The following is a 26589-nucleotide window of genomic DNA, read 5'->3' as shown; positions in this document are numbered from 1 at the left end:
GAACCAAGGAAGTGCGAGGCTAGACCGGCCTTAAGGTCCATCTAAGCCCGAGTCCTGTCTCTGACAGACGGCGGCCAGCAGTGGAGGCTGCAGAGCCAGGTTCAGAGCCGTCCCCAGCGAGCGGAGCATGGCCCGTGGAGATAGGAGCGCGGACACTCCACTGCACCAGCGCTGGGCTGCAGCTCTGCCGGGAGAGTGCTGCGGTCCCGTGTAACTCGGGCAGCGCCTGTGGGCGGCCGGCTGGGGCCGACCCACGGCAGCCTCGCACAGTAACGGGTCAGCCTGGCCCGGGCGCGGCTGGAGGGAGAGGCGTCCCCTTCGGCGGCCTGGGCCTCACCGGAGGGGAACGTGCGTTCCCCCGTGTAGCTCCCCGCGGAGGCCCGCCACCAATCCCTACCCCGTTCCAGGCCGGCCCTTCCTGAAACCGGAACGTTCCTGCCGCGGCCGGGCGCGCCGGTCGGACGAGTTGCAACGGCACCGAGCGGGGGTGTGGGTGTGCGCGCGCGCGGGCGTTTCCGAGATTGTCGCCGGGAGCTCGAGCCGGGTCCTGGCAGGTCAGTGGTGTGCGCTGGAATCCGTGCGTCGCTCCGCTAAGCTCCCCAGCCGGCCTGGGTGAGCGGGGCGCGCGGGTGGCAGGACCAGGTCGGGGCCGAGGGGAAAGTAGAGTTGCGCCCAGGCCCGCAGACTGCTGCCCCGGCCCCGCCTCTCACTGGGGCCCCGGGTAACGGCGCTAGGCAGAGCGGCCGCGCCTCAGGCTCTCGGGGCCCCTTTTAGCTCTGTAGGAAATTTGCTTTAAATGAACCGCCCTGGCCTCCCCTTTGTGAGGCGCGGGCGTGAGCGTCATTGACAGCAAAACTAACCGGGCACAACAAACGCACGGAACGTGTTCCCCGGGCGCGGCGTTATTCAGCCGTTGTACGCTCAGCGCTTCGCTCAGGAGCTCACCCATGCACAGGGCAAAGTGCATGTTAGTATTGAGGGACCTAGTTTTGACAAAAGTAATTGAGCATCTTAAGTCACATTTTTATTGTTAACACAGAGACTGATGCATTGCATTAGTTCCAATGTTCTGTGGCACGTAATCAGACAGAATTTAGCAAAATGCCTTTGCTTATAAGGATGTAATCATTGTACTTAACAGTGTTGTAGGCGAGCAGTTTTGGACAGACATGGATGACGAGCCTGAAAGAACCAAACGCTGGGAAGGGGGTTATGAAAGAACATGGTAAGCTTTGTTTTATTAATTATTTTATTTTAAGAGTGAAAATTTAATCTAACTTATGTAATAAATTGTTCATTGTAGGGAGGTTCTGAAAGAAGATGAATCTGGGTCACTGAAAGCAACTATAGAGGACATTCTCTTTAAGGCTAAGAGAAAAAGGTAAGCAGCCCTGAAGTTCTGAAGTACAGAGAACACATTAGGAAAAGGTCATCTCTGGAGTAACTATGTTGAAGTCAAAGGAATTATATTGAGAAAAAATTGTCCCCATCAGATAGTTTAAACATACTGCAATATTTATAAGTAAACATACTTTATCTTTTCCCTTTTTTTCCTCATTACGTGTCTTAGATTCAGCCTCCCCTTCCATAGTTCCATCTTTACTTAATTGTGTCAGAAAGAGTAATATGTGATTTCTTTTCAACCTGTTTAAGGGCATTGATACTGCGTAGTTCATACCTCTGCTCCCAAAGAAAATGGGTCCTAAACTTATATTTTATATGTGGTAGTGCAGTGTGCTGCAACTAGACAACTGAATGTAAATAGCAGAATCCATCTTTGTATGCCCTCTAACAAAATATTGATATACAGATTATTTTACTCTATTCATTATTGGACTGGCTGGATATTTGCATAGTGCTGTGTTATTTGCACCAAATTATAAACTGATTTTGTTTAAAATTCTGTATCTGAAAACATTCTAGGCAAAGGCTAGTTTTCATTCACAGATTGATGTTAAGGCAACCCCCCCCAAACTTTCAAACATACTATGTTTGTGTAAATACTTCAGAGTGGCAAAGAAGTTCAAAACAAATAACTCCATTAAAATTTGATACGACTCACTGCACTGTTTTTTTTACTGAGCCTCTTCCACAGTTTTTCACAGTCCTAGTTGTATGCTTATTTAGAACCTAATCTTTCATCTCTTTTAAATGCATTGATGTTAATGGTAATTTAACATGTGATGTAACTGTAGGATTGGTTTTAGTCATTGATGCTGTTTTAGAATCCCATGTTACAGTCTTAGCTCAAATTCTTCTGTATTTTTAACAGAATCTTTGAACACCATGGGCAAGTTAGACTTGGAATGGTATGTTTATATATTCCCCTTGACTGTTAGATCTAGTTTTGTTGTGTCTGAGATTATTTGTACAGAGGTGGTTTTCCCTCTTCAGAAAACAGTGGCATCAAATCTAAGAAATATTTTTACTGACTTGATGTGCATGAGTTTGAGGTTTCTTTCTGTCCCAACAGACAACTTTTTTTTTTTTTTACTTTCATGAGTTGGTGTGTGGTATGCTAAATATTGAACGTGCCTGATATTCAAGAGACCTGGGTTCTATTTCTTTTGGTATGACCTGCTTTGTGATACAGTTGAATTGGACAACCTCTTGGAGTCTTTTTCCCAGTGTGTAAAATGGGCATAATGGTACTAGCTTAATTCATAGAATATCAGGGTTGGAAGGGACCTCAGGAGGTCCTCTAGTCCAACCCCCTGCTCAAGGGAGGACGAATCTCCAGATAGACTTTTGCCCCAGATCCCTAAATGGCCCTCTCAAGGATTGAACTCACAACCCTGCATTTAGTAGGCCAGTGCTCAAACCACTGAACTATCTGTCCTCCCAATTCAGACCAGTTGTGAGAACTGATTGATTTGTAAAACACTGACTTCCTCAGTTGAAATGATATAAATACAAAATATTATTATTCCATAATCCATCTTTTGAGAGAGGATGAGAACAGTGATCATTTATCAGGAGAAGCTCTCTGCTCACATTGTAAAGGGAGGATGGAGAGGAACTTAACCTCTTTAATCAGCAGCCACCAAAGACTCCGTAAAGGCCATTATGCTGTTCTGTACTCTAAATATTGCCAATGTGACAGAGAAGGCTATATATGTTGTCTATTTAATTTACTTGAAATAAACAGCAGTTATTTTAAATTACTGTCTTATAAATGTGTTTAATGTGAGTTCTAAAAGTTTATTTGTTTCAAACCAAGAATTTGCGGAATTAATATCCTTTCTGATTATGATTCAGATGCGTCACCTTTATGTGGTGGTAGATGGATCAAGAACTATGGAGGACCAAGATTTAAAACCTAACAGGCTTACGTGTACCTTAAAGGTATTTATTTTATCACAAGTATATTCATCTACCTTTGTTGTGATGTCTGCAGATCACATTCATCTGGACTCAAACAGGATTGCAACTACCTTTGACTAATACTTATGTTAATGCTCCCATCTGCCTCTTCTCTCTTTGTCTGTTGTTTGTCTTGCATATTTTCCAAACTCTAGATCAGTAATTCCTAGACTTCGTACTTAGGCGACTCACCTACAGCATTTGGTCTTGGGTTTGTTTTTTTTTCTTTTGTAACCCACCATTACATATATGCACCCTCTGCTCTCGCACTGCAACCTTAATCTTGGCCCAGTGCGAGGACTAGGAGAGGAAGGGCATGTTTGGAGAGTGAGTCCGCCCTGCACTGATCCCGTAGTGGCAGCTCCTCTCCAGGGTGTGTCCCCCTCCAGATGTTGTGACCTGGTGCACAGGGGCACAGCACTTCTCTCTCAAATTTGGCCTTGCTGCCCCTCCATGGTGACCAAATTTGTGTGGGTGAGACTGCAATCCCAGGTACCAGGTTGCAATACCTGGAGTAGGAAGCTGGGCTTAGCCCCATGGGAGAGGAGCTGCCACTGTGGGATGAATATGGGGTGGGCTTGCTCTCCAACCCCCTACTTTCACCAGGCTGGGAGAAGTGTATGCTTGGCTAGGCTGTGCAGTGATTGGTTAGTCTGGCCCTGGTTGTGGTGATCCGTCTAGAACATTCCTGTAATCCACTGGTGGGTTGGGACCACCGATTTGGGAAACACTGTTTCAAACTCTGTGCTCTGTGAGGTAAAGGCTGTCTTTGTGTTTGTTTTGTACAGTAGCTAGTACAGTGGGGCTGTTTGGCATCATTAAGCACTACAGAAGTAATAATAATAATTATGTTAGGAGGGCTGTGGAGAAGTTTAAATAACAGGAAGTGCCATACAAAAAATGTGGGAGTTGGCAAACTGTGGGATATCACCCGCAGCATGCAGAGGAAAGAGAACAAATATACTTTGCACTTCTTAAAAATAAATTTTTAATTTTTTGTGCTGAAAATATGCTTCATAGGTCCTGATTGAGTCTGTGATAGTGACTTACTCCAGTTTAGATAGGTATGACTAACTACAGAGGACTGAACTTGATGGAGATAAGATGTTGCCCTGACAATACTAAGCATTAAAGTTGTTTTAAAATATGTGTATTATTCTGATTTCCTATACAAATAAAACGTGCCATATTTATGGCAACAGTTTTAGCTAACATAGGAAAAACTTTCACATTTTGCTGAATCAAATACTTCATTTTTCTCTTTTCCCTGTAATATGTGGTGGACCACCTGCGTCCCATCAGGGTAATCTGATTGCAGGCCACAAGACATTTTGCTGATGTTAACCACAGGCATGGCCCCCTGCAGCTCTCAGTGGCCATAGTTCCCAGTGGAAGCTGCGAGAAGCAGCAACCAGCATGTCCCTGCAGCCCGTGTCTTTCCGCAGCTCCCATTGGCCAGGAAGGGCGAACTGTGGTCATGGGGGGCTGTGCCTGTGCCTGCGGACGGTCATTGTCAGCAAAATGTTTTGGGGCGCGCAATCAGATTATCCTGATGGGCCGCATCCAGGCTGCAGGTTGTCCACCACTGCTGTAATATCTTCCATGTGTTCAGAAGTATAGATAATGTAGGGTCCTTGGTGTGAATTAGGGGAACACACTTTGTTTAAACTTCATAGCTTTTTAAAAATTAAGTAATTATCAATATTTCTTTTGTGTGAATGGGAAAGACCCTCTGTTCAAAATAACTCTAATCTTCCATGTGTTGACCAAAATACTGCTTAGTTTTGGTTAGTGAATTTGAGCCATATGGAAAGTGGAATAAGTTTGGCTAAATATGACATAGTCCTTGATCTGTTCCTGCAAACAGTTACATGTGTTTAGCTTTATGGACATGAGTAATTCCATTGACTTCATGGGTGTACACACGTTTAATGTTAAATGTGTGTGTACAACCATTTTCAGGATTGAGACCTTAATTTTTGTAACCAAGATTATTAGTTGTAGAAAATAACTCAGTAATCATTACCACTGACCTGTATTAAAGACTAAAATTTCAGCTGTTGTCTTAATTCTAACTAATGCTGTTAGATCTATTTTAAATTTGCTGCAGAAATAACAGTAGTATAGTTGCCATGTACTTAATGTAAGCTGAGATTTTTCTAAAGTTTCTGAAAGGTACTGTGCACCCAAGGAGTGTCATGGGCAGAGGGTGGGAGGATGGGGGTGTTACAGGTTCTAAATGGTTTTATAAGTACTGTCATTTTAACAGATATGAAATGACTGATGTGTTTAATTATCTTAATACTCAAACTTTTTTTTTATAGTTATTGGAATATTTTGTTGAAGAATACTTTGACCAAAATCCTATTAGTCAGGTAGGTATGTACACCTGTGTGGGAAACCAGATTAATTGTTACTGATTAAGCAGCTGTCTGAAAACGAAGTTGGAAGAACTATTTTGAAGTTTTCATTTAATTTTAATTAAACATTTTTCAACAGATTATTTTAAATTAATATTAGTCTTTTCCTCCCCGATCTTGAGTCATTTTTGTTTTCCTCTTAAATGGTGAGAATGAGAATTCAATTGAATATTGATTTACAGTTTTCTGAAGTACAAATGCTAACACAATTAGGATTTGGAATTGCGTTCTTAATGCCAGAAAGAGGATGTAAAGAGACATTTTAGTCCTTAGGGGGCTAGAGGTACCAATAGAGTGAAGAATTAAGAATATATTTTCATCTTAATACAAAGGGAGTTGTGCTAGTAATTTCCTGTATCTCAAAATAAGAGCTGGTTTTAAATTACTGTGCTTGCAAAGAAAGGCTGCAGAGAAATATGTGGGTATTATAAGCACTGATCCAAAAAGATCTATATAACAATACACAGGGTATACTAAGAATGTAGATCAAATTGATAACTCACTAATAGAACTATTTCTTGCAGATTGGTATAATTGTAACTAAGAGTAAAAGAGCTGAAAAGTTGACAGAACTTTCAGGTAGGAAAGAAGTATCCTTTCGTATTAGAGAATCATTGTTATCACTATAACTGTTGCACTCTACAGCCCTGATCTTGCCAACTTGTTCCATACAGGCAGGCCCTAATGAAGTTAGCAGAGCACCAGAAGGGTGTAGGGGTCCACATTAGTGGATCTAATTGCAGGATTGTAGCCTGTTTTGAGATAAGTTTCTGATTGGTCAGGGAGTCTACTTATGCTTAGGAATATAAATATATGTATGTTTTAAGAGCAGAAATCAAATTTCAGTGTTTTTCTCTTGATAACTTTGTGCATGTAATTTGTATTGAGTGCCAACACATGACTTTCTCTATTGCCTGCCCTTCCTTCTCTCTTTTTCTTCTCTCACCAACTTCCTCTTTTTTATATACATTTTCATGATTCGGTGCGAGAGCCGTCTTCTGGGAGCTCTTCCCATTCGGAACAGCCTTCTCATATTTCTCCCTCATCAATATTTCAAATATAATATGAAAAAAATACCTTTTTTCTGATGCTGGTTATTTTCTTTCTCTCCTTGTTATCTGTTTTAACTTTGTAATTGTAGTTAATGGAGGATTAGAGGTGAGGCTGAGAAACAGGAACTCTTGATTTCTAATGTATGTACTACCACTAACAAACTTTGTGGCTTCAGGCAAGTCATTTAACCTCCTCTTGTCTACTACGCCATCTGTAAAATTGGGATAACTACTCCCTGGTTTAGGTGCTTTGAGAGTGATTTAAGGTTTGTACAGTGCTTTGAGGATGTAAAGGACAATGTAAGTACTAAATAGTATTGTTACTAAAACAATTTGTGATACAGTTGACACATTAGGATATTTTGTTTATGTATTTCATACTGTATCAGTATAAATTTAAAAAAAATCTTACAATTGTACGTTTTTCTGTTATCTTACCATTACAGGTGAGTTTTGTTTTTTGTTTTTACTTATAGGAAACCCAAGAAAGCATATAAGTGCTCTGAAGAAAGCTGTAGATCTGACCTGCCATGGAGAACCATCTCTGTATAACTCTTTAAATTTGGCCATGCAGACTTTAAAGTTAGTATATGTAGGTTATTATAGGTTTCATTCTTTTTGGAACTACAGAAACTGATAAAACGCTGATTGTAAGCTCTTTGTGGCAGGGAGCGTATTTGTGTTGGGAGTAATGCCTTGCATAGTGCTGCATTGATCCTTTTGAGATACCTTAAGGTGTTATTGCAATACAGATAACTAACTTCTGCTTTGTACAATGCACAGTCAACATAATTGTCATTTAAAAATAAATTAAAGCATTTAATATTCCCAGACAAAAACCTGTTTATGTTGCTGTTCAGATGGGAGTATGTAATTGTTGTTAGGAAAAATTGGAAGCATTATTTAATATTAGTAAGAAGTGGGAAACTTTGGTTTTGTCTCTGTAAGAGCACAAAGTATTTCTCAAAACATATCAACAAAGCGTAACTGTTAGTTACCTATAACATAAATATCAAATGTCCCCTTGTCTTTTGGTTCACTCCGTTTCAGCACCTTAGAGAAACAGTTACTGCCAAAATTAACATTCTGAGTATTTCTATATAGGATTTCATTCTCTTCTTCGAAGAGGTAGGCAAGACCACAGCTGTTACATGCAAAGAGCTGAGAAGTGCAGATTTTGAACTTTTAATTGCATATCTATTAAAGCAAAGAACATATTAAAATTTTGTTTTCTGCACAGTAAGTGGCTCAGCTCCTCCGATATGAACAGACTTTTCATGGAGCTGTAAAGTCAAATGGGAAAAATGGTGTAAGTAATGGTCTGTAGGAATGGTTTTAATGAACTCAGCTATGAGGCCAGGACAAATGGAACCTGGGTTACTGTAGCAAAAGGAGCAGTTTATCATAATTAAAAAAATAATCATCTGTAAAGGCCCCACTGAGGATCCAAGCCCCATTGTGCTGGGTATTGTACAAACACAGCTGAAGACAACATAGCCCCTGTCCTAGAAAGGTTAAAATCTAATAACAGATGAAGGTTTAGAAATGGGGATATAGAAGACAGGTAAATGAACAGGATGATGAAATACCATCAATTTTGTAGTTTCCTATTTTTTATTTTTAACTATTTATTTTGAATTTGGCTGTAGAGGTAGGGTCTGGGGAAATAGCAGGAGCAGGGGGTTAGTTAAAGATATGAGAAAAGGAAGGAGGAGGAAGAGGAACAGTCATAGCTTACCACCTGCGGCAAGGTCATCTGGCTGGGTTTTGTATGTATCACATGAAAAGCGAGTTTTAAAATAGTAGCTTTTTAGATTTTTTTGCTGGGAGGGAGCTTGCATGGTAAATAAGTGGCATGAGAGAAAGAATGGATATTTGAGGGAGAGTCTGACTGGTGAGCAAGAAGGGCCAAGAACAATGACAGTCAGTAAAGGATGTGGTGGAGGTTGCAGTAAGTTACAAGGATGGATATTTAGAGTGGTTCTAAATTGTTAAAAGCCTTAAAAGGAAATACAAGAAGCTTGTTGTCTGAGTTGATGATGATTTTTTTTCCTATAGAGAGTTGAAAAGAAAAGAAAAAAGATGATCTTAAAGCATTTGCTGTATTCTGATATGTGAAAGTGAGAGAGGATCCGCTCTCTGTGAAAGATATCATAGATTTGCATCTCCGAATTGACCACAGAATAATGGTTTAAAAAAAAGAAAAATGCTCGGAGATGATTTGCTGTGGTCGTGTCAGACTTAATCTAATTTTTCCCTGGAGGACTGTGGTGGGATAACTTCAAGAACTATAACAAGCCATCAACTTGAAAGGGTTATTTCAGTAGGTTAGATTTTTGGAAAAGTATGACCTTATTGTGGGAGCAGCTCTCTGAGGGATTTACAGCATCCTTTGATGTTTGTGGGCATTAGCCATGTGTTTTTCTGAATTTTGTACAACTGATTACTAGGAAATGTTACTCTTGGGGATTCTTAAAAAGCCACAGCATCAGACTTCAACATACTTGTATGTAATTGTTATATTCTTAGTTTATAGCTAATTTAAATATACATCTTTTTACCTTCTATAGGCACATGCCAGGACATACAAGCAGAGAGGTTTTGATTATCTTCAGTAGCCTGACAACGTGTGATCCATCTAATATCTATGATCTAATTAAGGTATAGAACTAAAGAATTAGTACTTCTTTTAAAAAAAAAATTTGTTGATGCATCATTTTTGTGATTACTTTTAAATTGAATATTTATATACCTTTTACAGTTTGCAGTTCTGCTGATGCATTCGAGTGTTTTTTGTTTTTCTATGTGAAGTGTTTAAAAGCAGTTAAGATCAGAGTATCTGTCATCGGCCTATCTGCTGAAGTTCGAGTTTGTACTGTACTTGCCCGAGAAACAGGTGGTAAGTATATAGACTGATTCTGAACACGTCAGTAATAGTCATTTAAGAACGTACTGTTGTGTTAGGAGACCAATTCATAATTGCTCCCTCCGTTTAAAGAAGTCATACAAATTCAGTAAATTTGATATGTAACCATAGTTGCTGATTTGGAAGAGAGATGATTAAAGAAATAAGGATACCTGAAAAAGTTTGTAAGCAAACTGCATCATATAAAAGTTAATAAATATATACTACCATTAGTGACTACAATGGTTAGTTAGTGTGGAGAAGGAAAAGTAGGCTCTCACTATCTAGCTTTTAGAAGTACACAGTCATACTTGTATATTAAAAAAAAAAAAATGTAGTAACTATAGGTAACATCCCATATATTTTGCACTATTAGAATTATACATTTTTGCTTAAACTGTTTTCAAGTTTTGCCTAAACTTGATTTTTCCATGTTTTTTTCTTTCTTGTTCATGGTTCTGATCTCAGTAAAATTATCTGTATGTTATTTGAACAGGTGTTATGATTGTGGTGCTTACCTATTCTTAATAAATGAGTCAGCGGAGAGTCATGCATTTTTTTCCTCCATGGTAGGAACGTACCATGTAATTTTAGATGAAAGCCACTATAAGGAGCTGCTGATGCATCATGTTAGCCCTCCTCCTGCCAGTTCAAGTTCTGAATGCTCCCTCATTCGAATGGGTAGGATCTTGTTTTACTAAATTTTAAGTGCAAGATTTAAGAATCTTTGGTGTAACATCCTCTTTTGTGTCTTCTGTATTAAAGTAATACGAACAAGGAAGCTGTTTGAAATCTGAAAAACATATTGATGCATAATTGTTTTCACTTTAATTTTTCAGTTTTAGCAAACTGGATTTTAACATATTTAACAATATACCTACAAACCATTTAGCTATTTAAATTAAAAATTGAGAATTAAAACAAAAGAGACAAAACTCCATTTTAAGTGGGTAGTAACAAATTTTACACAATATTTCTTTGTGTGGTAGTAGAAAAATGTGATATGTAAAATATTAAGATGATAAACCTAAAAAGTGTGCCTCTCCATTTGTATTTCTATTTGCCATTTTATCATGATGACTGCCTTCTGTACCTAGGCCAAAATCCATGAGCCTTTTAAATTCATCTGCGTATTGCTTGATTAACTGATTGGGCATATATTAGGAGAAATCTTGTCAGCTTGTTCCTTTCTAACAACTGGAATGAGCTCCTTTGCTTCCTTGTGATAGAAAAAGAATTCTGAAAGAGTGTGAGCCTGAAGTTAAGTAGCAGCACAATGTTCTGCTGCAGTGCCATTGTGCAGGCTTGTTCCCCATTTTAAAACAACTTTGTTTTCATTCGTCTAAGTGCATAAATACGTAAAAAGTAGACATTTGTGTATAATCATCCTTATAATTAAATGATTTAAGCTTTTTTGTTTTTTCAGTCTAATCAGTGGAACAGTTTTTCTTATTACTATCTCCTTAGTTGAGATGAGTTATACAAATAATTACCAGAGGAGGACTGGAAGCTACCTTAGGACCTCCAAAAAATATTGTATTAATCATCACACTGCATTCAAAGGGATCATGTCTGAAGTCTGAATGTAAAATTAGTTCCCTTTAATTTCTGACTTGAACCATAGTTCCCTTTAATACATTGCTCTTTCTTCTTCTCTACTATCTCACCTAATTTTCTCTGTAATTGTATGCCAAAAAATTGGGGTTTGTCAATTTCAGCCTAAGTGGGGGAAAAATTTTTTTTTGTAAGGAGGTGCAATACAGAATTTGGAGGCAGAAGTAGGAAGAGAACGCTCACAATGGATTTAATATCTAGGAAAAGGTTTATTGACTTCTGTAATAACATGAAATATTTTAAACAGTAACCCCTAACTTTTTTAACTTCTCCACTCAAATAGGAAGTAGTTTGTTGTATGTTACCGATTCATATACTGATGTAATATTTTTCTTGTCTCCTAAGGTTTTCCTCAGCATACCATTGCTTCGCTCTCTGATCAGGATGCTAAACCATCATTTAGCATGGCGTAAGTAAAATATGGTTACTTTTAGGCATTATTAGAATTCTGTGGTATCTGGATAAACTTAGAAAATACTGTATATGCACTGAAAGATACAAAACATCATGAAAATGGATAGGCAGCAGGTGTGCTGTGACCACTGCTTATGACATTGTTCATAATGAGAGACAAGGTGGGTGAGGTAATATATTTTATTGGACCAACTTCTTTTGGTGAGAGAGATAAGCTTTTGAGCTTATACAGAGGTCATCTTCAGGTCACTGTGTACAACTGTTCATAATAGTCTCATTTTATCTTGTACTGCAAACATCTGTTTGTATCCAGCTGTTGTCTCTTATCTTATACTTCCTTAGATTTTAAGATCTTTAGGGTAGCGATCATCTTTTGGTTGTTTTTATAGTGCCTAGCACAATGGGACCCTGATCCCAAACTGGTGCCCTTAGGAGCCACTGCAATACATATACACTTTTTACTATACTATAGCAAATAATATAAATCAGCATCCGTAACCATGGTGGTGATAAAGAGAGAATATCTGGAACTGAGTCTTCCATTAGTTTCATTGATGATGTATAGTGAAATTGAAAGCTTGATTAGCAAGAGTGCCCTTCTTTGTGAGAAGAGGAAATAGAGGATTTTTTTAAGTTGTCAGAAGGAAAAAAACGGTTACTCACCTTCTCATAACTCTTGTTCTTTGAGATGTGTTGCTCATATCCATTCCAATTAGGGTGTTTGTGTGCCGCATGCACAGTTGGAAAGTTTTTTCCCCTAGCAGCACATGTTGAGTTGACTGTGGAGCCACCTGGAGTTGCGCTTCCATGGCACTCAATATGTAACGCTGCCAACCTGGCACCTCCTCAGTTCTTTCTTGCCAGTTACTTCAACAGAGGGGAAGGTGGCTGAGTTTGGAATGGATGTGAGCAACGCCTCTTGAAGAACAACAGTTACGAGAAGGTGAGTAACTATTTTTCTTCTTCGAGTGATTGCTCATATTGATTCCATTTAGGTGACTCCCAAGCCTTTCCTAGGCGGTGGAGTCAGAGTTATGGAATCACAGACTGGAGCGCTGCTCTGCCAAAGGCTGCATCGTCTCTAGCGTGCTGAGTCATGGCATAGTGAGTAGCAAAGGTATGCACCAAAGACCACATTGCCATCCTGCAGATCTCTTGGATTGGCACCTGGGCCTGGAATGCTATCGATGATGCCTGTGCCCTTGTGGAGTGATCCGTGAGAGCCGGGACTGGAACGTTGGCTAATTCATAGCAGGTGTGGATGCAAGAAGTAATCCATGATGAGATCCTCTGCAATGAGACTGGGAGGTCTTTCATATAGTCCACCACAAATAGCTGGTTCGACTTTTGGAATGGTTTCATGTGTTTGATCTAAAAGGCGCGCACACGGCAAATGTTTAGAGGATGGAGTCTCTGCTCCTGACTGCTTGCATGCGGTTTGGGGTAAAACACAGGCAGGAAAATGTTCTGGTTAGAGTGAAATTGAGAAACAACCTTCGGAAGGAAAGCCGGGTGAGGCCTAAGCTCACAGTATATGGAGAGTCAGAGGTGAGGGCCTTGAGCTCTGGAAACTATCTCACCAAAGTAATGGCAACTAGGAAGGCAACTTTCCATGATAGATAAAGGGGTGAGAAGGTTGCCAACGGTTCGAAGGGGGGCCCCATCAGTTTGGAGAGAACCAGCTTGAGGTCCATGCAGGGATTGGCTGCCGAACCTGTGGGTACAGACACTCCAGGCCCTTTAGGAAACGGCCAGCCCTGGGGTTGGTACAGAGGGATCACCCAGCTGCTTCTTGGTGGAATGCAGAGATACCTGCTAGGTGTACCTTGATGGAAGAAGTAGCCAAGCCTTGCTGCTTAAGGTGTAACAGATATAGTCTAGGATGAGAGGAATGATTGTAAACCTCTTCCACTTTGCCAGATAGGTGGCCCTAGTGGAGGGCTTCCTGTTACCAAGTAGGACTTCCCTGACGGAGCACGAGAGCTCTTTGCGGTTTAGCCATGAAGCTTCCAGGCCGTGAGGTGGAGAGACTGGAGGTCTGGGTGATGAAGACGACTGTGGTCCTGGGTGATCAGGTCTGGGAACAGCGGCAACATGACCAGGACATTCATCGACAGCTCCAAGAGGGTGGTATATCAGTGCTGGCATGGCCACGCTGGCGCTACTAGTATCATTGCCGCCTTGTTCCTGCGGATTTTGAGCAGGACTTTGTGTACGAGCAGAAACAACGGGAATGCATATAGCAGATAGTCGGACCATGATAGGAGGAAAGCATCCGCAATGGAGCCTTAGCTGTGGTTTTTGGAAGGAGCAGAACCGCTGGCACTTCCTGTTGCTTCGAGTGGCGAAGAGATTGATGTGGGGAATTGCCCATCTCTGGAAGATGATGAGGATGAGGTCCAGTTGGATGGACTGCTTGTGGTTGCAGAAGGACCTCGTGGTTGCCTCCAAGTGAACTGAGTCAGCTATGTAAAACTCCCGCAGCTGGAGGGGTTCCTGACATAGCGGAGAGGAACGGGCTCCACCGTCCTGCTGATTGAGCCACCAGTCGAGGGCCTGGATGACCTATGCTGGTAGAGTGACCACCGAGTCCAGACTGTCGTGTCCTTGGTGAAGAGCTAGAGAGGTCTGAGTCTCATCCTAGCATGCTGTACCACATACGTGCATGACGCCGTGTGATCATGCAGCCCCTTGCTTTGGTGGTGAGGTACTGTCCGAGGCTGCGTATGATGTCCGAGATGGGCCAGGGCATTTCAGACAAAGTCGAGTCCAGCACTGCCCCTATAAACTCTATTCTCTGAGTTGGTATCAGGGTCGACTTGCTCTCGATTAGAAGGAGACCTAGATTGTCGAAGGTGGATTTCACCAGTAGTGTGGCCGGTACAACCTCAGCACCCTTAGGGGTGGGGCCACTGGCTGATGCCTCTGGCACCCTTGGTTCGAACACCGCTGAATGGGAACCTTTGGATTGGGTGCCCTGGGCTTGGTGGTACTCCCATGGGGTCCAAAATGGCTACTGCACTGATCCATGCCACTCCGCAGGCCATGACCCTGCACCCACCATCAGGCCTTCTATGGGCTCACCGGTGTCAGCCCTGCTCAGAGTGTCTGGACCCTGCCTCCAAAGACAGGAACTGGGACCGCGATGGCCAGGGTGGTGCGGAGCTGGGCTGGGAAGCGGTGCCACGAGACTGGAGAGCAGTGCTGTGACCTGGAGTGGTACCATGAGTAGGCTCTGCATGGAGTGGCCGACCGGTAACAAGACAACTGGAGCCGGGAGTGGGACTTGCTGCGCAGCGAGGATTGGTGCTGCGATCCGGAGCACTGGCGTGACTTCGATCTGTGCTGCAAATCTGACTGGTGCCATGAGTCCGAGTGGTGCTGGGACTCAGAGCGGTATCTTGCCTCTGCTGGCGATACTGAAGGACGAAGCATTGCCAGTTTGCCTCAAGATGGAGCCATATGTTGTGGCGCTGGAGGCTTGGCATGGAGGACTGGGGACCGTAGCACTGTGTGGCAAACTAGTACCTTGTTGCCTTCCACCCCAGACACCTTTGAGGCAGTTCTACCTCCTCAGTCACCTGGCTTGGGGAGTCCTAGAGTATCGGACTCGATGGTCCGCCTTGGAGATGCCACTCTAGGGGGCTCCACAGCCAAACCAACAGGTGCTGCTAGGGGAAAAACTTGCCAATGACTGTGCACGCGGCGTGCACACCCCCCCCAATTGGAATCGATATGAGTAAGAAGACTAGTGTATACTCCATGAGAGAATTAAAATGCATATCTTTAGTTTTTAAGTCGAAACCAGAGTTTCTCTATGTGAGGAAAAATTATGACTATAATATATTGGATGCCTTTTATAAAGTCACTTTCTAGAGGTAAAGGAAATTTCAGTTATCTGGGGGAAAAATAATCTTTTCTTCTGTTATTGAGGGAGAGCGTGGTACTGGCTTCTGAGTCAAAAGCAGGTGGCTAAATCAAGTATAAATTTCCTCTCTTGGAAATCCTGGATCACATTTCAAAAAGCTTATTGATCTCCTCATGATATTTCCCTATTTTTGGGTATTTATTGAGACACAGGGTTACAAACTCCATTACCAGTGGAAATTGATCTATTAGGTAACACTTAATAAATTTCTGAATATTTTGCTACTTAAAAATGGGAAGGTTAATCCCAGGATTTAATTAAAGACCCTGGTAAAGTGTTGTTGTTTTGTTGTAACATTTCATTAAATGGCTATGTCATTTAAGGAAATGTGTATTTAATAGTGAATTTTCTGGTTGATTTGCAACTTCACATCACGCCAAACTCTGTGACAATCTCTGTGCTCGTTCTCCAGTTCTGTCCAACAGTTTCACATTTGTCCAAGAGATTTCAACAGTATTGATTTCTTCTCTTCCTGCCCCACCCCCAGGCACTTGGAAAACAACAGTGATCCTGGTCTCACGTTGGGTGGATATTTCTGTCCCCAGTGTAGGGCCAAATACTGTGAACTCCCTGTGGAATGCAAAATCTGTGGTGAGTATAAAAAAACAGAATATATAGACTTGGTGAAGACAAAATGGGGAGGAAACAGAGATGATGTCATGGGAGGGGGGTCTACTATAGACCAGCAAATCAGGAGAAGGAGGTGAATGAAGCATTTCTAGAACAAATTATAGAAATAACCAAAACATCAGATTTGGTAGGACTGGGGGACTTCAACTACCCAGGCATCTCTTGGAAAAGCAATATGGCAAAACGCAGAATGTCCAAAAAGTTATTTTAATGTACTGGGGACAACATTTTGTTTAAGAAGATGGTGGAAGTAACCAGGGGAACAGCATTTTAGACTTGCCTCTAACTATCAGGGAGGAATTGATTGCAGATCTGAAGGTGGATGGCAATGTGGGTGAAAGTGATCATGAAACGATAGATTTTATGATCCTAAGGAAAGGGAGGAGTGAGAGCAGCAGAATAAGGACTTAGACAAACTCAGAGAATTGGAAGGTAAGGTCCCATGGGAGGAAAATCTAAGGGATAAATGAGTTCAGGAGAGCTAGCAGCTTCTCCGAGACAATATTAAAGGCATAACATTAAACGATCCTGATGTGATGGAAAGATAGGAAGGATACTAAGAGGCTGCTTTGGCTGCACTTGAAAATGAAAAGGGAATCCTACAAAAAAAGGAAATGGACAAATTGCTGAGGATGAGTACAAAAGAATAGCACATGTACAAAATCAGAAAGTCTAAGGCACAAAATGAGTTGCACCTAGCAAGAGACAATAAAAGGCAACAAGAAGAGGTTTTACAAAGACATTAGGAGCAAGAGAAAGACAAAGGAAAAGTGTAAATCCTGTACTTAGCAGCGAAGAAGAGCTGATAATGGACCACATTCAGACGGCTGAGGTGTTTAATGCTTATTTCTTCAGTCTTCACAGAAACGATAAATTGTGACCAGATACTTTGCACAATTATTAACAACGAGGAAGGAGTTCAGACCAAAATAGGGAAAGAACTGGTTAAAGAATAATATTTAAATGTGTTCATATTGATATTGCCTGATGAAATGCACCCTAGGGTATCTTAAGGAATTATCTGAAACAATTAGTAATTATCTTTGAGAACTCATGGAGTATGGACGACTAGAGCAGGGCGAAGATAGTACCTATTTTTAAAAAGGGGGGTCCAGGGAATTACAGACCAGTGAAAGGTGAAAGTAAGCCAGTACAGCGTACCAGTAAGAAGGTGGCTGCCGGTACTGGCCGGCACACAGTCAAAGTTAGAGCACTGCCGCAGCAGTGCCTTAAGGACCGTACTGGGAGGGCCGCTGATATGGGGGGGGGCAAAAGGGGCAGCTGCCCCAGGGCCCAGCTATTTAAAAGGACCCAGGGCTACCGCAGCAGTGGCTGGAGCCCCAGGCCTTTTAAATCACAGAGCCCCAGACAGAGCTTGCTGGGCAGTGCTGAAGGGCTGGCTGGGGGAGGTTGGCCCCCAGCCCCGCCCATAGGTGTGGGAAGTAGGGGTGCGGAGGGTGGTGCTGCTCCCCCAGGCTTTGTGCCCAGCATGGCCCTGTGCCAGGATCCTGGCCACTGACCCCATGCCCAGGAGCTCCACTACAGGTCCCAGCTGCTGGCCCCGGGTCCCAGCCATCAGGTCCTCTGCTGCTGCCCGGGGTCCTGGCTGTGGGGCTCTGCTCCTGGCCCCGGCCTGGAGCTCCTCAGCTGCCCCCAGCTGTGGTCCCAGCCTGGGGCACTGAGGGATGTGGACGGGGTGGGGTGGGGAGGCTGCAGCTCAGCACTCTCGCCCTAAAAATTGTTCCAGTGCCACTGGCCATGCCCCTTGGATCCAAGGCCTCACCCCTTCTGGGGGCCCATGGCTGTGGTGCACCCCTCCCCTCCCCCCAGCTTGCTCAGGAGCCCGGCAGGCCCACGTACAGTAAGAGATTTGTTACTTTCACCCCTGAGTCCAGACAGCTTAACTTTGATACCTGGAAAAATATTGGAACAAATTTTTAAACAATTAGTTTTAAAGCACCTAGAGTATAGTAGATTTACCAGTAAGAGCCAGCATGGATTTGCTAAGAGCATATCATGCCAACCAATGTAATTTCCTTCTTTGACAAGGGTACTGGCCTAGTGGATGGGGGAGGGAGGGCGGTGAAGAAGTAGGTATGATTTATCTTGATTTTAGTAAGGCTTTTGACACAGTCACACATGACATTTTCATAAGCAAACTAGGGAAATGTGGCTTAGATGAAATTATTATAAAGTGGATGCATAACTGGTTGAAAGACCATGCTCAATAGTTATCAGTGGTTTACTGTTAAACTGGGAGGACATATCTAGTGGGGTCCTCCAGGGTTGTGTCCTGGGATCAGTTCTGTTAAGTATTTTCATTAATGACTTGGATAATGGAGTGAACGGTATGCTTATAAAATGTGTGGATGACACCAAGTACAGAGGAGTTGCTTGCACTTTGAAAGACAGGATTAGCATTCAAAATGACCGTGACAAATTAAAGAATTGGCCTGAAATCAACATAATAAAATTCAATAAAGACAAGTGCAAAGTACTACACTTAGGAATAAAAAAATCAAATGCCCAGGTGTAAAATGGGGAATAACTGGCTAGGTGATGATATTGCTGAAAAGGATCAGAGGGTTACTGTGGAACACAAATTGAATACGAGTCAAAAATGTGATGCAGTTGCAAAACAGGCTAATATACTTCTGGGGTGAATGAAGTGTTATATGTAAGGCATGGGAGGTAATTGTCCTGTCTGTTTGGTGCTGATGAGGCCTCAGCTGGATTCCAGTTCTGAGGGCCACACTTTAAGGAAGATATTAACAAATTGCAGAGGGTCTGGTGGAGGGTAACAAAAATGATAAATGGTTAAAAAACCTGACCTATGAGTATTCTGCATTTTCAGTTGTTATTTGTTTTAAAAAAAAAAGTCCAGGAATTTTTCAGTGTTTATTTTCCAAACCTTAAAAACAGGATGAAATCAGGTTATGAAATGGGGGGAGGGGAGGAGGAGGAGAGGAAAAAGAAAAAAAAAAAACCCCCCTGTAATATACATATTTTACTACAGTATAATTGAAACTTCTTGTGTGTACCCAAAGGTATATTTTGTCTCTCAGAGCTTGCAGTTTTTCCAGAAATCCTTGTTTGCATATGCTTGCATAATTTTCTTCAAAGTATCCTCATTCATGTTGAACCTCTTGCTATCATGGAATTAGTCCAACTGTGAAAATATGCACTCTGCATCAATAGATCCAGGGGATACACGCATAGCTTGCTGTGCCGCTTTGCTGAAGTTGGGAAGTGTGTCTTGATGTTCTAAAAAGCCAGAACATCCAGTTTCATATCGTCAGGGTTAGGCAAGTTCATGGAATTAGTAAATGGCCCTTTCAGATTTGAAATTTTATCTTTAGTAACAAATGGTTGAAATACTCTGGCATAACAGTCATAGTCTGCTGCAAAATTCATCTTGAGGAAGAGGTCCAGTATCTGGATGACATTCCAAAAAGAATCTTTGGCACCATACACTTTTGGGTTCAGATTATAGGCCATGGTCATCTCCTATTTCTGGCTGCGTTGTGTTGAAGGTTTTGAGTCCTTGTTAGATTTTCTTGTGTTCCAAGGTGGGAAGGATTTCCAGAAACTGCTGGATTTTTCTTGCCATATGTTTCTCCTGCAGGTTTTGTGCTCAGTTCAGCTGAGATTTTGGTTCTCAGGATCCAGTAAATATCTGTATTGGCAAATGTGTTGGCAGTAGTTGGAGAAAATTTGAGTGTTTTCTGTGTGTCACACAGTGACTCCCAAGTTTTCAACAATGAATATTACTTTGGTGCACAGAATCTAGCACTTATTTTGGTTATTTGCCAGTCTCTTCAGAGTTTCTGCTTTAGAACTAACAAACTCAGGATAATCTAGGAGAGACATTAGCACAGTCCATATGTTGTTTACATAACACACAGCGAAATACAAGATCACCAGTGTGGCACAACACAGGGGTAGCTAATTGGCAGTTGGCTCTGCACTCAACTCGCACTGTGTTAAACAAAGCCTTCAGTCTGTTTGCATGCTTGAAAATGGCCCTGAATCCAGTGATGCAAAATTTCACATCTTTCATTTCTTCTGTAGCAGTAGCTGCTGACAGCGCAGTATTAATCAGATGAGCGGGACAGGTAATACGTAGCAGCTCCGATTTCTGATTGAGTTTAATCTCCTGTGCAAACGTAGTCATGTAGGAAGCAGAATCTGTACTAGTTGTAGTCACGTTTTCCCAAGTTAGTTGGTACATCTCAAACATGTCAGTTATTGTTGTTGACAGAACGGCTGTAAGCAGAGGGGATGAATGTTACATCAGCACAAAACAATGTGGGTTTACTTGCTTTGAAATAAAAAAACTAAAACAAAAGGCCAGGAATCGGAGGGTCCACAGTATCATGAGACTCATCACAAATCAGACTAGACACCACATTTCCATCAGTCTTTTCCATCAGGGTAGATTCTAAAGCATTGTCATTTTCTTTCAGATGCTTATGAGTGAGGTTGTCTGCATTAGGAAGGGTTTTGCAGCTGATGATTTTGTGCAACAATACTGTCCAATAGGTCCCTCTCCTATTAATAGCAGTTGTCCGGCAAACCGAAGAGCATGTACAAATTCATTGACACAATTGTACTGTGCCTTCTTTTTCATTAAAGCCCTGGTAAAAGCTCCTGATATTGACTGTTTATCCCAAAGCTCACTTTCTTGTTTCTTGTGTCACTTCCTTTCAACTGTTCCTTTATTCTGTCAGCACGAGCATGACCTTAATCATAGGCACCAACTTCTAATGGTGCTGCTGGGTGCTTGACCCCCCCCGCACCCGGCCCTGCCCTGACTCCACCCCTCCTCTGCCTCTCCCAACCCCATTCCAACCCCTTCCCCAAAGTCTTTGCCTCTATTCAACTCCTTCCACAAATCCCCACCCCGCCTCTTCCCTGAGCGTACCATGTTCCTGCTCCTCCCACCTCTCTCCTGGAGCTTGCTACATCTATTTGGTGGTGGCAAGCGCTGGGAGGGGATGGGGAGGAGCGGGGACGTGGCATGCTCAGGGGAGGAGGTAGGGTGGAGAGCTTGGCTGCTGGCGGATGCAGAGCACCCACTAATTTTTCCCCATGGGTACTCCAGCCCTGGAGCAGTGGCGTTAGTGCTTATGACCTCAGTGCTGCAGTACTTGCAGCACAATGGATCCTTCTCACTCCCATCTTTACTTTTCTTGAAAATTTCCAAGCATTGATTTGCCTATTGGTATTCAGCACAGGTTTGCATTTTCATTCCATGTTTTATCTGTTTACCTTATCTATCTATAACCTCAAGGAGCTTACCTAGGTTTCTGGGGCTCTGTGTGCTGGTAGTTCAGGGAGACCCAAGGGTAGACTCAGAGTATGCTAGGTAACCGAGAGAGAGAGACTGTGTAGAAGGGGGTGGACAAACTACGGCCTGGGGGCTGCATCCAGCCCACCAGACGTATTAATCCGGCCCTCAAGCTCCCACTGTGGAGCGGGGTTCGGGGCTTGCCGTGCTCCAGCTGGGAAGCAGGGGCTTTCCCCACTCCGCGTGGCTCCTGGAAGCAGTGGCATGTCCCCCCCCCTCTGGCTCCTACGCATAGAGGCAGCCAAGAGGCTCTGCACACTGCCCCTGCCCTAAGTGCTGCCCCCACAGCTCCCGTTGGTCAGAATCTGTGGCCAGTGGAAGCTGCAGGGGTGGCAGCCGCGGACAGGGCAGCGTGCAGAGCTGCCTGGCCGTGCCCCCATGTAGGAACTGGAGGGGGGACAAGCAGCTTCTGGGAGCTGCTTGAGGTAAGCGTTACCCAGAGTCTGCACCCTGACCCCCTTCTGCACTGCAACCCTCTGCCTCAGCCCTGAGCCCCCTCCTGTACCCTGAACTCATTTATAGCCCCAGCCCAGAGCCCACATCCCCAGCCAGAGCCCTCACCCCTCCCACACCCCAACCCTGTTTCATGAGCATTCATAGCCCACCATACAATTTCCATACCCAGATGTGGCCCTTAGGCCAGAAAGTTTGCCTACCCCTGTTGGTTTGGGGAAGGCTTGCAGGCATGCCTGCTCAGAGGAAGGGTCAGAGTCAAATGATTGACAAGGGAAAGTTTGGGAAGGGCTAGCCTGATCAATAGGGAATGAGATGCCCTTCCCCAGGGGCCCTGAATGGGGGAGAAGCCCTTTTGGGGGTAGTCTGGAACCAGCCACAGAAAGGGTAGGACTGGCTGTGTGGGGATCCTGAAGAACCCAGACCTGTCCATCCAAACCTATAAGGAGATAGGTAGATAAGGCCATTACATATCTTTATCTGTAGAGGATTGTTTAAATTCAGCGGCACAAAGAAATGGACAGGCACTGTTTCCTTGTGAGCCAATAGTAGAGCAATATTAATTTTTAATTTTCCAACCTCTACTCTGTGTGTACTGTGTTTTACACTGTGGAACTGCTTCAGTTTCAGCGCTCTAGGACACAACAATCGCATAAAGTTTTAGTAAATACAGAGTGGATTGATAAAGGGGTGTAAATCAGTAAAAACTGGACTCCTTTAATAAACCTGGTAACTTATCAGTGAAAATTGGTAAAAACTCAACATGGAACTCTATCTATGAGGAAAGGTAAAAAAAAAACTGGGCAAGTCTAATCCTGAGAAAAGAAGATGGAGAGGAGGGAACCGGATAGTCCTCAGATACGTTAAGATGATGAATTGTTCTCCATGTTCACTGACAGTAGGACAAGAAGTAATTGGCTTAAACTGCATCAAGGGAGTTTGTTAGATATTAGGAAGAACTAGCTATCCCTATAGTTAGACAAGTACTGGAATAGGCTTCCAAGGAAGTTTGTGGAATCCCTGTTGAAGGTTTTTAAGAACAGGTTAGACAAAATAAATGTTAGGTATGATTTTAGGTATATTTGATCATGCTTCAGTGTAGGGTGTTGGATTAGATGACCTCTCAAGGTCCCTCCAGCCCTACATTGCTATGATTCTTTACATGCAATGGTAAGCAACAACAACAAACAACCCCCTAAGCTATTGGGATGTGGAAAAACTCAATTATGCCTGTTGCAGACGTTGTCCTTAATTCTATAGTCTTGGGTATCAAATAGGTTTGAGGCTCTGAGGGCTACAGTGTGCAGAAAGCAATACCACAACCCAGACAGTTGTCTTAGACTGGATGCTGAATTCCTTGTGTGCCTGAAACTTTCATTGAGGTCAGTGGAATTTGGGGTGAATTAGAATTTGATCAGACTCCATTTCTTTTGTAATTCCAGTATCTTTTATATTCAGTTGGAATATATTTGGAATACATATATATCCAAAAAGGGATTCCTTTAGCAACCAATTTAGTTATATAGTATAGTGGAAATATCACTTGTGCTGGAGGAAAGTTGTAACTAGCCTTCATTGAAGGGCTTGGGCATAGTTTTATATTTTCATGTATAGAATTAAAATAATTCACTAACCCTCAAAGGAAGCCATTAGTATAGTTCTGTAAACCTCTGCAATCAGTAACCTAGACGGAACAGAATGGAGTTATATACCTTCTAAGAGTTTTTTAATTTTATGTGGACTAAGGCAGAAATTCAGATTATTAAAATTGATGCACTCCCATAAAATACCTTTTGCTGTTAAAAAGGGAGGTTGTGGGGCCAAAGGGTTTGTAAACATATGCTTACTTTTGCTACTTTCTCCTGTATTCATGAAATAAATTTTGGTTTATCTTGACAAATGATTCGTTTTTGTCTTCTTATTTTGACATTCAAGGGCTTACATTAGTCTCTGCACCCCATCTAGCTCGGTCTTACCATCACCTGTTTCCTTTGGATGCCTTTCAAGAAGTTACACTGGAAGAATATAAAGGAGAACGGTATGTAAATCATGCCTGCTATAATCAATCAACTTGGGCCCTTATAGATTTCATCTTTTGTTTTGAAAATAAGATAAGTTGGCAATGGCTTCTTTAGTACTGGTTGAACTAGTGCATGTTCAGTGAAATGGCTGTGATTTGTCCTTTAAATTATAGAAATGGATATCAAATTATAATTGTATAAGAAATGACTGTGTAAAATGCTGTTACTGAAAAAAAAATTTTCAATAAAAATATTTTAATTCTGTTTCATAGCTATTGTCAAGGCTGCCAAGGAGAGATTAAAGATCAACATGTAAGTTATTAAAATATATTCTAATTTGCACCCTGTGTCTTAATGTAATTAATCTTTGTGAAGTTCATCTTGATGTCAAAAAAAACCTGTATAGAGACCATCGTCTTGGTCAGACTGAATTTTCAGTCCTGGGTTCTCACTTTAGACTGCAAAAGCAGCACACTTGAGGTAAGGAGTGTCCAGAGACTGTAAGGTGTGCTGCTGCCCTTGCTCAAAAAGTTGACAGGGTTAAGAATGAGTCCTGTTCCCACCTCTGGGCATAAGGATGGTGGGAATCTAATGAGTAGAGTTAAATTAGAGAAAAATGAGCTTTGTCAGACAAGATGGTTCTATCTGTAGAACTCTTTAATGGAACCTGTACTTACTTTTTAAAAAACATAAGTTAGCTGCAGTACCCCTAGAATTCCGAAGTTATTACAATTATGGGGTTTTTAAGGGTGAGAATTTGGGCAATTAGTTTAAGAAATACAATTTATAGTTTATTCCGATTGAATCTAAAAGTTACATTTAGCCTGAAAAATTTTCATATTGGAAACTTATTTGGTAATCTTATGTAAATATGTAAAACAGTTTTACAGTACTCTATTGCATTACTGTAATACAACAGTGATATTTGTATCTGAAAATTTAACTTTAATTTTTTTATCCTTTTCACTCAGGTTTACATTTGTAAAGTCTGCCAGAATGTGTTTTGTGTGGAATGTGACTTATTTGTTCATGATTCTCTCCACTGCTGTCCTGGCTGCATTCACAAGCATCCTACTCCTCTGTGTGTATGATACCAGGTGTTCCTAGAGATGGTCCTACCTGTTTCATTCCTGCACAAAGAGTCAAATTAGACTATTCAACCATAGACTTCAGTAAGACAACTCAGAAACAAGGAGAAATACCTAGATGAATGCAGTAATAGTGAAGACAAACACACAATTTTTAGTTAGTGTATAGAATTGGAATATTTAAATTCTCATGGTCAATGTTTATAAAAATATCTGCATCATCTGATTTCTCACTTGTTTTGAAAACCTTTGACTTATTCAAGAGTTGTGCTAAATAAATGTGTAAATCTGTAAGTGTGTGGAAAAGTGATAAAAATAGATTTGTATGCTAAAACTAATTCATGTTTGTTTCATAACTTGTAAAAGAAAAAAAACCTTAACATCTTAAAACGCCAAGTGGAAGCGTTTCTCCTGCTGGTGTGCTCTGAGCAATAGTGCCTGTCTGGAGGCGCCAGTAACTACCATCTTAAACTCTCTCATCCTTGAAATAGCAAGGCCTAGCAGTTTCTTCTGTCGGAGTACACATAGCAGCAATTTCGGCCTTGCACCCAGGTGAAAATGGGTGCTCGGTCTTCTCCAATCCCATGGTCAGCAGGTTCAAGGGATTAGGACATCTGTATCCGCAAATTCAGCATCCAGCTCCGATGTGGGACCTCAGCCTGGTCCTATCCAGACTCATGGGTGTCCCGTTCAAGCTGATGGCCCCTTGCTGGAAAATAGCTTTCCTTGTCGCTATCACCTCAGTGAGACGTGTGTCGGAGCTCAGAGCCCTCATGTCGGACCCACTGTATACAGTGTTCCATAAGGCAAGGTACAGCTGTGACCACACCCTGCCTTCCTTTGTAAGGTGGTGTCTGCCTTCCATGTCAACCAAGACATCTTCCTTCCAGTCCTTCCTTCTGCACGGTTCTCAATGAGAACAACAGCTGGACTCCATAGACCTTTGCAGGGCCCTCACCTTTTATATTAAACAAACCAACCCTTTTAGGAGGACTACCCAGCTGTTCCTAGCTGTGGCAGACCGGATGAAGGGCCTCCCAGTCTCCACACAGCGCATCTCGTCCTGGATCACATCTTGCATCCTTGTGTGCTGTGACTTGGCTGGCATGCCAACTACACACCTTACTGCCCACTCCACTCAGGCTCAAGCTTTGTCTTCCGCCTTCCTGGCTCATGTACCCATACAGGAGATGCGTAGGGCAGCAACCTGGTCATCAGTGCACACCTTTGCTTCCCACTACACAGTTGTCCAACAGTCAAGGGCTGATGCGCCATTTGGCTCAGCAGTTCTCCACTCTGCAACGTCTCTCTCCAGCCCCACCGCCTGGGTAAGGTTTAGGAGTCACCTAAT

At 42.4% G+C, this 26589-nt stretch overlaps 2 protein-coding genes across 4 annotated transcripts in view; one reads left to right on the top strand and one right to left on the bottom strand.

Annotated features, from left to right (window-relative positions):
* Window positions 1–485: 485 nt before the first annotated feature.
* GTF2H2 (general transcription factor IIH subunit 2) lies at window positions 486–25574 on the top strand. 2 transcript variants are annotated; one of them, XM_032769567.2, is made up of 16 exons: window positions 486–554; window positions 1142–1225; window positions 1304–1381; window positions 2273–2309; window positions 3259–3345; window positions 5688–5738; window positions 6308–6362; window positions 7312–7417; window positions 9406–9496; window positions 9647–9734; window positions 10314–10421; window positions 11700–11763; window positions 16184–16287; window positions 24065–24167; window positions 24423–24462; window positions 25122–25574. In XM_032769567.2, exons 2-16 carry the CDS (start codon window positions 1170–1172, stop codon window positions 25239–25241), a joined length of 1188 nt encoding a protein of 395 aa, XP_032625458.1. In that variant the 5' UTR covers window positions 486–554; window positions 1142–1169; the 3' UTR covers window positions 25242–25574. The 2 variants fall into 2 exon arrangements, with proteins under 2 accessions (XP_032625458.1, XP_032625459.1); XM_032769568.2 differs by lacking the exons at window positions 486–554; window positions 1142–1225; window positions 2273–2309 and having other exon boundaries at window positions 1303–1381; window positions 25122–25334.
* Window positions 11931–26589, bottom strand: part of LOC116818563 (survival of motor neuron protein-like) — a 29590-nt gene continuing 14931 nt past the window's right edge. Inside the window, exon 9 of one of the 2 annotated variants that reach the window (XM_075067033.1) lies at window positions 11931–16266. The gene's annotated coding sequence lies outside the window, so the exon portion shown is untranslated. Of the gene's footprint in view, window positions 16267–19212; window positions 20593–26589 lie in introns of those variants that run through there. The other variant, XM_032769571.2, reaches the window with a different exon arrangement.

This window comes from Chelonoidis abingdonii, chromosome 6, assembly GCF_003597395.2.
Source record: "Chelonoidis abingdonii isolate Lonesome George chromosome 6, CheloAbing_2.0, whole genome shotgun sequence".
In the NCBI taxonomy this organism is placed as follows: Eukaryota; Metazoa; Chordata; order Testudines; family Testudinidae; genus Chelonoidis; species Chelonoidis abingdonii.
Note: the sequence above shows the minus strand (reverse complement) of the source record. Positions and strands in the feature narration are given on the sequence as shown.